The sequence below is a fragment of the Canis aureus genome, chromosome 24 (genome assembly GCF_053574225.1).
Source record: "Canis aureus isolate CA01 chromosome 24, VMU_Caureus_v.1.0, whole genome shotgun sequence".
NCBI lineage: Eukaryota > Metazoa > Chordata > Mammalia > Carnivora > Canidae > Canis > Canis aureus.
In genome coordinates, this window is record NC_135634.1 from 33149373 (window position 1) to 33164650 (window position 15278).

The window sequence follows — 15278 nt, forward strand, 5'->3', positions numbered from 1 at the left end:
CCTCTTTTAATTAGATAATACAGGGGAAAGAGCCTACCATTGTTCTGGAATGTACTGTTTTGTCTGCTTACTTAATGGAACTATATTGTCAAGAGCTTGAATTTAGTATAAGTTCCCTTATTCTACTTAACTTTCTGAAGGAAATTTTTAAAAAATAACTATACTATTTTTATGTTAACTTTATTTTATATGACAATAATAAAATTACTATTATAAATAGCTAGTCTTCATAGGCATCAACTACACGCCAAACACAGAGCTCGGTAATTATCAGGTGTTGATTCAACTGATACTCATTTACATTAACCCTCAAAATAGGTATGATCTTATAGACAAGGAACCTGAGCTTTAGTGAAGTTAAATAGCTGGCCGAAAATTTCACAGAAGGAAACAGAATAGCCAGAATTCAAACCTAGATCTGGATATTTTAAAGTCTGTGTTCTTAAACCCACTATACCTACTGCCTATGGAGGGGACACGCTGCTAGCCCCCCACTTCCACCTCTTCCCTCCCTTCCTCTGTTCCTAATTCTCTTGCACTTGGTCTCTGTGGGCACAACTACATATTGCTATGAGTCCCTGTACCATGCTGCAGGCCAGAGCATGGCTTAAGCGGAGGTTCATGAAGGCCTCCAGATTAAACCACATGGTTCATCACTGGACCTACTCCCACTGCCATTACTACTACTACTACTACTACTACTACTACTACTACTACTACTTAGCATTTTCTCTGCAGTTCCTTGTGTTTTCTTCCATCATGTGGACCTCTCAGAAAGGAAGGCTATTGGCAGAAACGGAACTGGATATCCTCAGGTGTACAGGCCACATCCTACCAGTATAATATAGGCAGAAAGTAGAAAATCTAGAGCCTAAAGAAGACTGGAATATGCACGGATGGTGGGAGATGGTCCACCACAAGGACTAGTACAATGGGTCACTGAGTTGCTGATCCAGCTGTGTCCGGCTCACTGCTTTACAAGATAAGATGATATTTTCAGGGACTTTTTAATAGTCACTAACAACTCCCTAAAGAGAGGATCCTGGGGAAGCACCTGAGGCCCAGCTTTGCCTGTTAGGCAACTTTTGGTTGTATGCTAAACAGTCATTATGAGAACAATTTTCTTGTTTAAAACAAAAGAGAATACAATATTGTCAACTGAAGGTGACAGACATTTGTCAGGGGGCAAATATCATCTTACAGATATTGTAAGGGGCAAGTATTAACTCTTCTTGTTTCCCTTTCCAGGGAATACTGAAAAAGATGACACCAACCACATCTTAGAAGCAGTACTGTGCACATATCCGCCTCCCAGAATCCTTGCCATGGCATAACTACTACCTCTGAAAATGAGGTTCTCTTCTGAGAACAAGAAAGATCTCTCAAATGGTTCTAAATAAAGGTTCTCTCTAAATCCAAGAGACTCAGGAGGCTGAGTGAGGGCCTCTTGGTACATGTTTTGAGGTCTTCAAATGCTATCAGACAGAGAAAATAAGAATCAACCCTTTCCTTATTGTAATCATTGTGGACAGCCATGAAGTAATGGAGATGAGTGAAAGAGAATTCTGGACTCATGATGCTCAGTTTTTCTTTCTTTTTTCTTCTTTCTTTTTCTCTTTCTTGCCTCCCTCCCTTCTTTCCTTCCCCCCGCCCCCAAATATAAGAAGTATAATCCAGATCCAACAAAGACAACTTACAATGATGTCTTGTCTGGTTTTGAAAGTGCTGATATAGTGGCTATAGTGGCTGTCATCCATTTGCCGCAGGATCGTGATCATACAAGCAACAAAACTCCCCTGGAAGGACAGAAGAAACACAAATCTAATACCCCTTAGACCACCAGCTGACAAAACAAGATTTGTGCACGTGTACTTTGGTTATCTCCACCCAACTACCAAAACAGGGACCCCACCAACCTGGATACTTTCTGCATCCTAAAGGTCTAAAGGGCACATGCTTTGCTGTTTCTGCTTAAAATGACTTCCTTCTAGGTTTGAGTTGAGGAATGTGGAGGGCTTTGCTCACCCCTTTAATAGTACGATTTGCAGAATCCTGCAGGTCATCAGACACTGACTCTAAGATCTCAGCTAGGTCACCAGTTAAAATACAACAACTTGAAGGCAAAAGAAACAAAAGCAAAAATGAACTATTGGGACTTCATCAAGATAAGAAGCTTTTGCACAGCAAAGGATACAGTCACCGAAACTAAAAGACAACCTACAGAATGGGAGAAGATATTTGCAAATGACCTATCAGATAAAGGGCTAGTTTCCAAGATCTATAAAGAACTTATTAAACTCAACACCAAAGAAACAAACAATCCAATCATAAAATGGGCAAAAGACATGAACAGAAATCTCACAGAGGAAGACATAGACATGGCCAACACGCACATGAGAAAATGCTCCGCATCCCTTGCCATCAGGGAAACACAAATCAAAACCACAATGAGATACCACCTCACACCAGTGAGAATGGGGAAAATTAACAAGGCAGAAAAAAAAAAAAAAAAAAGGCAGGAAACCACAAATGTTGGAGAGGATGTGGAGAAAAGGGAAACCTCTTACACTGTTGGTGGGAATGTGAAATGGTGCAGCCACTCTGGAAAACTGTGTGGAGGTTCCTCAAAGAGCTACAAATAGACCTGCCCTATGACCCAGCAATTGCACTGTTGGGGATTTACCCCAAAGATACAGATGCAATGAAACGCCGGGACACCTGCACCCCAATGTTTCTAGCAGCAATGTCCACAATAGCCAAACTATGGAAGAAGCCTCGGTGTCCATCGAAAGATGAATGGATAAAGAAGATGTGGTCTATGTATACAATGGAATATTCCTCAGCCATTAGAAACGACAAATACCCATCATTTGCTTCAACGTGGATGGAACTGGAGGGTATTATGCTGAGTGAAATAAGTCAATCGGAGAAGGACAAACATTATATGTTCTCATTCATTTGGGGAATATAAATAATAGTGAAAGGGAATAGAAGGGAAGGGAGAAGAAATGGGTAGGAAATATCAGAAAGGGAGACAGAACATAAAGACTCCTAACTCTGGGAAATGAACTAGGGGTGGTGGAAGGGGAGGAGGGCGGGGGGTGGGGGTGAATGGGTGACGGGCACTGGGGGGGGCACTTGACGGGATGAGCACTGGGTGTTATTTTATATGTTGGCAAATTGAACACCAATAAAAAATTTATTATTAAAAATAATAATAATAAAATAAAATACAACACAACAACTTGGGGATTTTGAGTTTCTTGTTGAGACAGAGTTGTAGTCCGTGGAGAAATGTGTGAAATAGCACAAATTTGATTTTGGAAGAAAGCAAGGAGGAAACAGAGATGGTAAAACTGAGAATGGAAGAGCAGAGAGATAGGGAAATGAGTGCTCCCAGCTAGAGCACTTCAGTGTCATTCTTCTAACTCCAGAATCCTTCAGACTGCTATCTCCTGCAGGTTATTATGCACCTGTGATTATGGATGTGGTTTGAAGAAAGGGACTGAAGAGCTTGATGATTAACATCAATTTATATTTTTGATGTCAAGAATTACATATTCAATGTGTTTTCCTCTAGTCCCACCATACTTGAATCACAGACTTAATATTCTGGCCAGTGGGCAAATATCTAGGGGGAAATGCCCTCCTGTATTAACATAGTTATTTAAATGAATTGGCATAGAGAAGATGAATATACAACTATTTTAGGGATGGAGAAAATGACTTTCTAAACACAAAAACAATGAAAGAATACTCTCTGAATGAATGTCTTAGTCTCTTTGTTTAAAAAAAGTTTATTTTTCTAATTATAAAGCAATGCAAATTTACTGTCCTAAGGCTTCTTATATATAGTACCAAACCACACAGAGTTTGCATTCCTGTCAGTATCTAACACTACTTGTTTCTCCAGGCCTTTGCCTATTCTGGGTCTCTGCATTTTATTTAATTTCATTTTTGTTAATTTGCGTTTCCTTTCTTCTGAATTACACATCTGTCTATTTGTTGGTTGGCCATTTATTTTTCTCTCATTTTGCTGTTTGCTCGTATTCTTTACCAATTTTTCTACTAAAATATATATATATTTTTAATGGTTTGTTTATAATAGGTATTTTTATACTAAGGCTATCAGCCACTTGGCACTTATTTTACAAATAAGTTTTAGGGTTTGGTGCTTGACATTTAATTTGCTTATATACATATTTTCACATATAGGGGTTTAATATTTTTCTCTAATAAACTTTTTTATGGTATCCTTTCCATTTTTGAAAATTCATAAATCTCTTTTCTCTTAAAAATAGGTCTTGAAAAATAGGTATAGGTGAAAAGAATTAAGAGTATACTTATCACGATGAGCACTGAGAAATGTATAGACTTGTTGGATCGCTATTTGTACACCTGAAACTAATCCTGCATGTTAATTATAATGGAATTTTTAAAAGTATAGATTAATTTATGTTTTCTTCTAGCTGCTTTAATATTTCTTTTTACATTGACCTTTCATACCATCTGAAATTTATTTTTTGGATAGAGCATGAAATAAAAGTCAAACTTTTTTCCACACCATTCATGTATTTTCCAAATAACGTTTATTAAAAATCTTCACTTTCCCTATTGAATAGTAATAGAATTTTCATATAACCTGAAGTCTCTTCTTAAATTCTCTCAATTCTGTTCTGTGGATATATGTACTCTATTCCATTAGTCCAACACTATTTTAATTACTGTAGCTAATTATAATGTTTTCAAATATGACAAGCAAATCCTCCACTATTACTTCAATGGGGCTATTCATTTAGGTGTATCTTATATTGGTTTAATTTTTTAAGTTTTAATTTATTTATTCATTTAACTCATATTACTCTCATATTTTCATGACTAAATTGAATGGGATTTTTCTTTTATAATCTCTAAATAGCTACTGTTGTTGTAGAAAGGCCATTGGATATTGTCTGTTTATTCTAAAACTGGTCAGTTTAATAAATTGTTCATTATTTCCATTAAGATTTTGTTAAGTTTCTTGGGTTTCCTAGAAATGGTAATCATTTCACTAAAAATAATGACAGTTATGAAAATTATTTTGTAACTTTTCAATACTCATACTTAGTAAATATATGCATGTGTGTTATAATATTGACTGGAATTTATAGAAAAATGCTAAACAGTGTTGAGATTTAACATCTTGATTCTCCTTTTTAGGAGAATAAATAGGTTGCCTGGTGATTGCATGTTAACATTTCCTTCCATTAATTTGGAATTCATGTTATATTCATCATATATTTTGGCATTTTTGGACATAGTCATAAAGCTTTTTTCCTTTTATCCAACTGATGTATTTAATTAACAAATCCTTGCTGAAAATATTTTTTTTCTCTCTTTTTTAAAGTAGGCTCCACGCCCAGTTCAGGGCTTGAACTCATGACCCCGACTGAGATCTAGATCCGAGTTGAAATCAAGAGTCAGATGCTTCACCTACTGAGCCACCCAGGTGCCCCTAACAGATCCTCTAATATTTAACTATTCTTGAGTATGAGACTCAACTATATTAAGCCACATATATCGATATTCATTCTTTTATTATTTGCATATTTCTCTTTGTCTCTGTCTTTCCCTTGCTTTTTTCCTTCCTATGTTTATCTTTCTCCTGCATTTTTACTTTGCTTTTCTTGGCATCTCTACCACTCCCTGTATCTCAGCCATCACCACTCCCATCATCTTATTTTAACAGAAACAGGACAAGTATCCTGCTCCTTTGACATTCAAATCCCCACCCTTCTCTTTAAATACACTTAGCCAACATTCTTGAGTTGGTTTAAACAAGTAAGATAATGAACAATTTCATTACTAAAAGAAGCTGAAGAGATAAATTTAAATTAAGACATGTTAAATATTAGAAAACCAATATATCATTTCCTAAACAATATAGTTATCAACCTGCCTTTCTTTCTATATTCTTTAAAAACATGGCAGCAATGGATTGACAATAACAATGAATGGTATGTCTAGCGTCTACACCTTTAGTAAGAGATCTGAATCCTTTATTATGTTTTTGATCACCTTGAATCTTAACCTAGTGGCTACTTCTCTACAATCCTATTTGGATCAGCTCTATCACCAGATGTGAATCTTACAAGGGACATCCTGAGGTTTCTACCCTGGCCTTGCCTCTGCTGAAAGGCCCCTCCCTATACCTCCACAGTACCTCCTCTACTTCTCCAAGTCTTTGTCCAATTTTTCCCTTCTCATGCAAACCATTTTTAATCACCTAGTTTAAATTTGTAACTCTCCCACCCTGATTGCCCTTATCTTGCTCGTTTTTTTTTTTTTTTTTCCTTCATGGCATATACCTTATTTTTTGTTATTGTTATGCTAGAATATAAACTTCTCTAAAGTAGTGATTTTTATCTATTTTGTTCACTAATATGCCTCCAGTGTCTAGAATTGTGCCTGGCTTACAGCAGTCTCTTAACATCTATTTGTTGAATAAATAAATGGCTTTTGTAAAAAAAATAAAAAATAAAAAATAAAAAATTTTTAAATGGCTTTTGTTTACTAAAGCCATTTGGGATGGTTCTTTTCATTCTGTTTTCTAAATGAGATCGAATTGTAGCTTTTAATATCATAAGTAAAAGATCCCTCATTTTAATGATGATACAGCATGGTCTTCCAACAGTTACCCCTGGTTGCAAACTACTTTTTTTTTTTTGACATCTAATTGAGGCCCAGCAGGTGGAGAGGAAGAGGCCAGAGCAACCTCCACATTTCTAAAAACATGCTAATCACAAATTCTTTCAAACATTTGTTTTTCTTAAAACCAAAAGGGCTGGATGGTACCACAGGGCACCAATCTACAAGCACGCTAGACAGCAGTGGAAATATAGTGCGGGGGAAGATGGAAGTGATCAGAATTCCTCTCCTGCTGACTACAGTGCATAGCTGGAAAACATAACCTGGTTAAGCTGCCTGGGGTGAGGGCAGCCACCATGTGAGGCCTCTGCAGCAGGCAGGCTGCCTGGGACTCAAGACCCATTTCAAACCCCTGGTGTTTCTGCAACCTCAGGCAGATTTCTTAACCTCTCTCTGCAGGTTTCCTGATTTGAAAAAAAAAATGCAGCTAAAGAAAGAACTACCTCCAAGGATCTTGTGTGAAGCTTCCATGAAATGGAAACTGCTTGAAATAATTTCTGGCAGATTAAACAAAAAACAAAACCCAGCTAATGACTACTACTCTATCATCACTACAGCTAGGAGTACTAATAGTGCTCCTGTTATCATTCTAACAAGGGTAGATCCAGACGAGCCTGTGTACCACATATTGAGAATCAGAACCCAGTTACTTGAGATAACAGAGGAAGCCACCACAAGCCTTCATCTTCTGCTCACAAAGCCTCATGTTTTCCTTAAATGAAATATTAAACAGATAGAAGAGCATGAGGTCAAATGGGTACTGAGCTTGCCTGCCTGGGTTGCCCACATGTTTCCATCTCTGCTGGAACGTATTACAACAGGCTTTGTCTAATCTTCAATATGAGCAAGACAAGGTCCCCCAAACCCTTCTCCCTCAGCCCCTCCCATCACCTTGCTGGAGCCTTTTCTCTCAAGAGAAAAATCACTGCTGGAATCAAGATCTGCGGGCAGTTAGAACCAAGGTCATCCCATCATTAGGGAGGTCTGTGAAGTTCTAGGGCCCACTTATTTCCCAGGCAGCTGTGAGGCACAGCAGGCAGGTGGAGATTGTGGACCAGGACTGGGGCGAGTGGGACCTGTGGGAATCTGATCCCAAGACACTACTGGTCTGGGGCCTCCCAATAGGCAGGTGGAACACTGGGAAGCAGTGGTGGCAGCGTGGTCGCGATACTCACAATATGGGGAGACTGTCGGCTCATCCCAATCACAGTCCGATTGATCCTTCTCAGCAGTCGTTCCATTATCTGCTGGATATGGGTCGCCGTGGGGCCCTGCACGGGGGAAACACAGGAATTGATACCACTTCTTCTGACTCAGCTTTGCTTTTCCTAAAAAAAAACCTTGGACAGGTGAGTTTTCTCTAAGTCTCATTCTTGCTCTTCCCTTCAAGCAATCTCTTGTCCAAAGGGGGTAAAATAAGTTCACAGATTACTATATACTGTTACTAAGGAATCAATTGAAAATGATTGGATATAGCATGTACCAAGATGAGCGTGGGGATGCAGACAGGATGCCATCCCAATAACCCAGGCCACACACACTCACTGCAAGTTCACTGTGGCCACCAACTCAACATAGTTTTGGGCAGACCCCTCGCTGGCATGAGAAGTCAGTCCTGATGCTGAGCACATGGGGTGGCCCCGAGTAACTAGCCACGTGCATGGGAAGTAGAAGGCAAAAATTCAACGTTCTTGCCACCTTCTGAGTAGGAGGGAAAAAAAACCCAAGAGACTCAAGTCAAGGAGATTGCTATTGACTAAATCTGTTCAAAAGTCATATGCTGGGGGCACCTGGCTGGCTCAGTTGATACAGCATGTGACTCCTGATCTCACAGTCATGCGTTTGAGCCCCGTGCTGGGCAGAGAGATTACTTAAATAAAAATTACTTTTTATACCCCACAAAAGTTATATGCTGGTACTCTAATCTCCCATGTGATGGTATTTAGAGATGGAGTTTTGGGAGACAATTAGGTCATGAAGGCAGGGCCCTGGTCTTATAGGGTTAGTGTCCTTTTAAGGAGACACACTAGAGAGCTTGCCTTTTCTCTCTCCACAGACACACTGAGGAAAAGCCATGTGAGGACAGAGAGACAGGAACTGTCTTCAGGCCAGGAGGGAGGCCCTCCCCAGGAACTTGACCACACAGGCACCCTGACTTGGGACTTCCAGCCTCCAAAACCATGAGAAATAAATATCTGTCATTTAAGCCACCCAGTCTTGGGTGTTGTGTTTTGGCAGCCTGAGAAGACTAACATAGGGATTTAATATTTTGACTCTGTCGTGTGTCACTTTGAGCAATTATTTAACTTTGTTGAGCTTCCATTTTCATAGCTGGAAAAAGAAAGGTTCCCTTACAGGAATGAGCTGGGTTGATGTACACAACAAACAGTGCTTCACAAATACATATTCTTTATTTTTCCTTTTTTTTTTTTGGTGATTTGTACTCATTCAGCTCCAAGTTAGTAATATTCAACTTGTCTTTTCAAAGCCTTTATTCATTCTTTTTTCATGACAGATATTTTGAAACTCCTAGTTAATCCTTCAAATAACTAAATCATTGCTATATATATAGTTCCTGTTTTTTGTTTTGTTTTTCATAATCAACATTTTAAAATTTTATTTAAATTCAATTTATTAAAATATGCTATATACAATTTTATTAAAATGTCAAGTATTGGGGTGCCTGGGGGGCTCAGTCAGTCAAGCATCTACCTTCAGCTCAGGGCATGATCTTGGGTTCCTGGGATGAAGCCCTACGTTGGGCTCCCTGCTCAGCTGGGAGTCTGCTTCTCCCTCTGCCTCTGACCCTCCCCCCCACTCATTCTCTCTCTCTCAAATAAATAAATATTTAAATAAAACAGTGTCAGAAGTAGAAGAGATCTAAGAGGCCATCTAGAACAATTCCTACATGTTACAGAGTGGAAACTGAGGCACCTGTAGATTTGTGTAAGGATAAAGAGCTACACATGCTAATACCAGCATCAGAAAACAAACACCCCGATTCCCATGGTTCTGATTAACTTTGGATCATATACTTCTAGAACACCGGAGCCCTGCCTAAACCAAAGTCTCTGGTACGCTGTTGCCAACTATAGCTTGAGCTTCATTTTAGTATTTTTGATTACTGAGTCATAAGAGTTACTTTTTAAAAATATTATCGTAAGGAGATGATCAGTTATATTTGTTTATTTGTTGCAAAATCTCTCGTTTAGGAATCAAATCCCCTATCACAAAATTCCTTGGCGAAATTTATAATTTATGTGGTTTCTAGAAACACATTTAAGAAAAAAAAAGGAAAGGGAGCATGACCTATAATAAATATCAAATAAATAATACAAATTGTTAAGATGGGCTGCAGGGGCTCAGAGAAAGAGCCGAGGTGGGCAGAGAAAGCAATGGTGCTCTCCAGGATCCCTCTGGCTGAGGCGTGAACTAGCAGAGATGCAGACTTGCCCATGGGAAGAGGAGTGGATGAGGCAGGCTGTGGCCAAACTGGGGTGGACCTTGAAAAGTGAGCTAAGAATTTAGCCATGGGAAAAGGGACAGAGCGTTCTTCAATTCTTTTAGGAGAACTGAATCTAAAGATATTGGTGAGCGAGTGGGCTTAGGCAAAGCTGAGGGTGTTTCTCTGCTGTATGGGAACATTGGTGCTGTGCAGCCATCGTGGGGGTGGGGAGTATGGTCTGTGCTCAGCTTGACACATCCTGCCGACTACTCCAGCCTCTGGAGGAGGCCATGCCTAGGCTATCAGCTCTGCCATTTCTAGAACAAGGTAAATTCAGACAGATGCAGCCCCCGAGTTTTGGGGAGGATGGGTGCCTAGGTAAGAGAGAAGATACAAGATACGAAAACACATCCTTTCTACCAGGCTCCAAAAGGAAGGATCGATATCAGAGAGACTATAAAATTGAGAGCATCTCAGAAGCTCAGGAATATTAACAACAGTCCCATCAGCACCAGAGGTAAAGGAGGGCCCAGGTTTCTGCACAAAATGTCTGAACACGGCTGATTCTTCAAAGTCCCATCAGGGATCTCAGTGGTAGACAAGCTGGGAAAACCAGGCCGCAGCAGGGGCCAGCAGTAAGCAGATCTCTCCTGGACCTAGATTTGCCGAGCAGGCTCTAGCAAGAAGCAGCCCCTCCGATCACCTCAAAACCAGCACGGCCTGCACCAGTACCTAGGTTCTAAACTGCCTGGGCGAAACCCTGAGACTAGGAAGGCTGTGAAGTCATCCTTGCCCTAGGCAAAGGGACCAGCGTGTGCTGTGTGGTCTGCACCGGGTGACGATTCAACTCACCACATCCTTCCTGTCCAGCACTTCCAGGATGTTGCTCAGAAGCTGCGAGCTGGCTTCATGGTCGGGCTTGCTGGAGTTGTCATCTAACTGGCCACTGAGCTGGTCTATCAGCAGCGGCAGCAGCACATCTCTGCACTCTGCGGGAGAGAATGCACACAGCTCAGCAGCTGCGGCAGCTGCAGCGGCAGCCCCTGAAATGCCCCGCTTCTGCCTGATACCACAGCTGACCTCAGAGCTCCACCGAGCAGGAACACAGCACTGTAGGCATGGACCTTCGGGCCTCTAACTTAATTTGAAGGGTTAAGAAAATTACACCTATCATGGATACATGCAAAAATGTTTCAAGTATTCAACAATATCTTTAGCTTACCAAAAAAAAAAAATACGCCAACTTGACAGTTGAAGGCTAAGTCAAACAAAATGAGCAAATTAAGCAAGTTACGCTTTTAAAAAATGTTTCAAAGTTTCCACCTAATGGAGAGAATTTACTCTGAAATTTGTGTAAATACCGCGGGAGCTTTGCTAGTACATTTCAATGTTTTTTTTTTTTAATTTTTTATTTATTTATGATAGGCACACAGTGAGAGAGAGAGGCAGAGACACAGGCAGAGGGAGAAGCAGGCTCCATGTACTGGGAGCCCGATGTGGGATTCGATCCCGGGTCTCCAGGATCGCGCCCTGAGCCAAAGGCAGGCGCTAAACAGCTGCGCCACCCAGGGATCCCCATTTCAATGTGTTTTAAGGATGTGCCAATCAAGTCCTTTTGCAGGCTTCAGAAAATAAGAGATTATCTTTATCTATGATGTTTTCCTTCTGGGATCTTCGCTATTCGAAGACATTATTATGACGAGGCCAGATGTTCTGGACACTAACAGAAAGGACTATTAATAGTGAGAATACTTCCTCTAACTGGAACCACATAGTGCATGCTTGCTCTTGTGCTCAAACCCCCCATTTTTATTATTTTATATATCCTTTCTGCATGCCTAGGCAGAGATCTCATAGCATATTAAGATGTTTAGTAATAGTATGTTTTCTGCTTAAGAGCATTCACCAGCTTTGTGCACACCCTCAACTGTGTCCTTGTAACAGATGGAATTTCTAAGCAAACATTCACAGGGTCAGAAGCTATCGGAGTCAAAACAGTCTACTGATAGGATCTAGTTCAAATCCTTCCTTCCAGGGAAATGGAGGCTAAGACCTACAAAGGCTCCTCACGTGTCTGAAGTTACATAGCTAGTGTGGGGCAAGGCCAGGAGGCCTGCCACCAATAACCCACTCACCTTTCCCTATTTCTAAGCAGTCGTGCCAGTCCTCAACCCTCCAGGCAAAACATGCAACTAGTGGTAGCCCCTGAACTAGTGTTAGTAGCTCCAAAAGAAGTTCCCAGAGTGGACCCTCTCTAGCAAGTCTTGGATTTATTGGGGCAAGACCAGGTATTGGACCTCTTTCCCATATTAGCTTTGGGACATGAACTTAGTGATTTAAGCATGGTGGCTACATACTTGCCCCTAGTTACAAAATGAAGAGTATTTCATCCATGTAAGAGTTTTCTCTCCTCCATGCCCTCTGCCCTCCCAGCAGTATGCTGGTGATTTGGCTCCCCCACTAAGCCTCCCCAATCCCACCCTCACCAAACCCATAACTTAGAGTGTTTGCCAATTTCTGTGGTGTAAACCACTGTAACCCATTTTCAGCTCCTCATGTGACATGACCAAACATGGAAGTTGAGAAGAGATATGCATAATCCGCTCTCCTGAACCAGGATGAGTGGCACCAGCATACCCCTGCACTGCTACCTCCTGGCTTTTCAGGTTATGCAACAAATATAAGTCAAAGAAGACACATTTGCTTAAAAGAACCATCTTTCCTGCTTGCCTGCTACTTTCTGGGGTGTCCATTTTGAGGACAGTTCTCTAATTAACGAAAGACTGGACTGTTCTCATTAAAACATGCATGCTTTTATTCTTTAAGATCCCCTTAGAAATACTGAACACACTCTGCTCCTTAAAACTGGTTTCTCAGGAGGTCCCTAAGTCCCAACAAACTACTGGTAAGGACATTACTGACATTAAAACAACAACAACAACAACAACAAAACAGGTGTTGGTTGAAGAAGGAGCAAGACTGGAATTTCAGTAAGCAGTAGTTTTGGGTGAAGACATACCTGACTGCCGGAAAAGATTGCTCTCCACTATCTTGGTCATGCAGTTAAGTTTCTGGCGAACTAACTGGTTGTCAGGGATGCTTTGAATGAACTTGCAGAAGAGCACGCTGCAGGAGAAATCCCAGAGGTCAGTATTTGCACTCTGTCATGCTGAAGGTATCATTACGAGGTTCCCCTCTACTCTGAGATTCGGTGTGGAGAGTCTTCCGTGGAAATCTCTCCCAGACGCCCTGAGAGTCTGCCCCTTGGAAGGAAAGCTGAGATTGTGTTCCACGTGCTATGGCGCTCGGCCTTAGGGCCGCCTCTGTTTAAACTGCCAAAGCACGGTCATGTCTATCTGGGCTTTGCAGACCTGCCTGAACACCTCACTTCTGCAAAATCCTTTCCCCGCTGACTCCACCCCAGTGTCGCTCACCATCTGACTTTGCATTGCAGGGGTACTTAGGTAGGGCTGGAAGCGTATTATTATGTACTTTCTTCTGTAGTTAATTTCACGTCTGCCTGTCTTGCTGCCCCAGAGATAAGGGCAAACCTCTCTCAGGGGCAGGCTTTGTGTCTTCTTTTACATCTTCCACAGAAACGGAGCACAAGAAGGGGTTCAGCTAATATGGGTTAGAAGAACAACAGAAGGTGTAGCAGCCCAGGCCCCAGCCAAGAAAAGGAGCTACCCCTTTGTTAAAGTCAGCAAATATGTTTTGCTATTTACCTGAGCTCAACGGGATCAAACACAAGTTTGACATCATTAATTATGCTGGGAAGGTACTTCAGAGCTGCCCCCTGTAAGAAAAATACCAAACAGCAAATTCAGTTGCCAAGCAGGACGGATACAGAATGTACTACTTAATCCCAGGAAGAAAAGGCTGGCATCTACATAGGGAACTGGACACAGATGCTCCTGCAGTCGAGAGGAGAGCTAAATGTTGCTAAGTGTGATTTCTTAAAATCTTTTTCCTAAAAGGTCAGGTGGCACAGTTGGTGTTTTTTTTTTTTTAATAATAAATTTATTTTTTATTGGTGTTCAATTTGCCAACATACAGAATAACACCCAGTGCTCATCCCGTCAAGTGCCCCCCTCAGTGCCTGTCACCCATTCACCCCCACCCCCCGCCCTCCTCCCCCTTCCACCACCCCTAGTTCGTTTCCCAGAGTTAGGAGTCTTCATGTTCTGTCTCCCTTTCTGATATTTCCTACCCATTTCTTCTCCCTTCCCTTTTATTCCCTTTTACTATTATTTATATTCCCCAAATGAATGAGACCATATAATGTTTGTCCTTCTCTGATTGACTTATTTCACTCAGCATAATACCCTCCAGTTCCATCCACGTTGAAGCAAATGGTGGGTATTTGTCGTTTCTAATGGCTGAGGAATATTCCATTGTATACATAAACCACGTCTTCTTTATCCATTCATCTTTCGATGTTTTTGTTTTTGTTTGTTTGTTTTGCTTCCTTCATTACCAATAGATACTGTCTATTTGGAATTCGTTTTTTTATCTAAGGAGGCTAGTTAAGATCTTGACATCTCCCCTACTAAGTGGCCCAAAAGAACAAAGAAGAAATAATAAAGTTCAGATCTGAGGCCTCAGAGATTGCATATTTTACATTAAAAAACTGATAATGATGAACATGATGGTGACTTTGGGCTTCTGGGAAGAATGGGGGGAAGTTAGCATAAAAACCTGTTGCCTATAACATCAGGATCAATTGGCTGCATTCACAGGGGCCACAGAAGCCATTCGAGGAATGTCTGAAAGGATATAGTTTGTCTTTGGCAAGCTGCCATTTGAGAATACGAATGGACATAAAAGTTAACACACAGGTTTTCCCCCTTCCTTTCTATGAGTCATACTAAAATTTACAGGCTTTCCACAAAAAAGGGTTCACTTTGTTTCTCTCCCACCCTGTCCAGTTCTGCTGTCACAGAACATCCTCAGCAACAGCATTAAAAGAGGCACCCACACTGATACCATGCTTACCTTGATCTTGACAGCTTCCTCCAGGGGCCTGTCCATTAGCGTATTGAAAGCAAGAAATAACTGGCGGATTGAATTATTAAATTCATCTCCATCTTCGCTTTGGCCATAAAATCTTAACAGGAGAAAGAGAAGAGCGGTCAGGTTTTCCATG

At 40.9% G+C, this 15278-nt stretch overlaps 1 protein-coding gene across 4 annotated transcripts in view; it reads right to left on the bottom strand.

The window, feature by feature from the left end:
• Nucleotides 1-15278, bottom strand: part of DOCK5 (dedicator of cytokinesis 5) — a 211708-nt gene that overhangs the window by 53469 nt on the left and 142961 nt on the right. For all 4 annotated transcript variants that reach the window (XM_077868808.1, XM_077868807.1, XM_077868809.1 and 1 more), the window contains exons 23-28: nucleotides 15128-15239; nucleotides 13858-13928; nucleotides 13152-13258; nucleotides 10985-11121; nucleotides 7863-7958; nucleotides 1698-1796 (exon numbers count right to left, since the gene is read on the bottom strand). In XM_077868808.1, the coding sequence (XP_077724934.1) occupies nucleotides 1698-1796; nucleotides 7863-7958; nucleotides 10985-11121; nucleotides 13152-13258; nucleotides 13858-13928; nucleotides 15128-15239 (622 nt within the window). The remainder of the gene's footprint in view (nucleotides 1-1697; nucleotides 1797-7862; nucleotides 7959-10984; nucleotides 11122-13151; nucleotides 13259-13857; nucleotides 13929-15127; nucleotides 15240-15278) is intronic.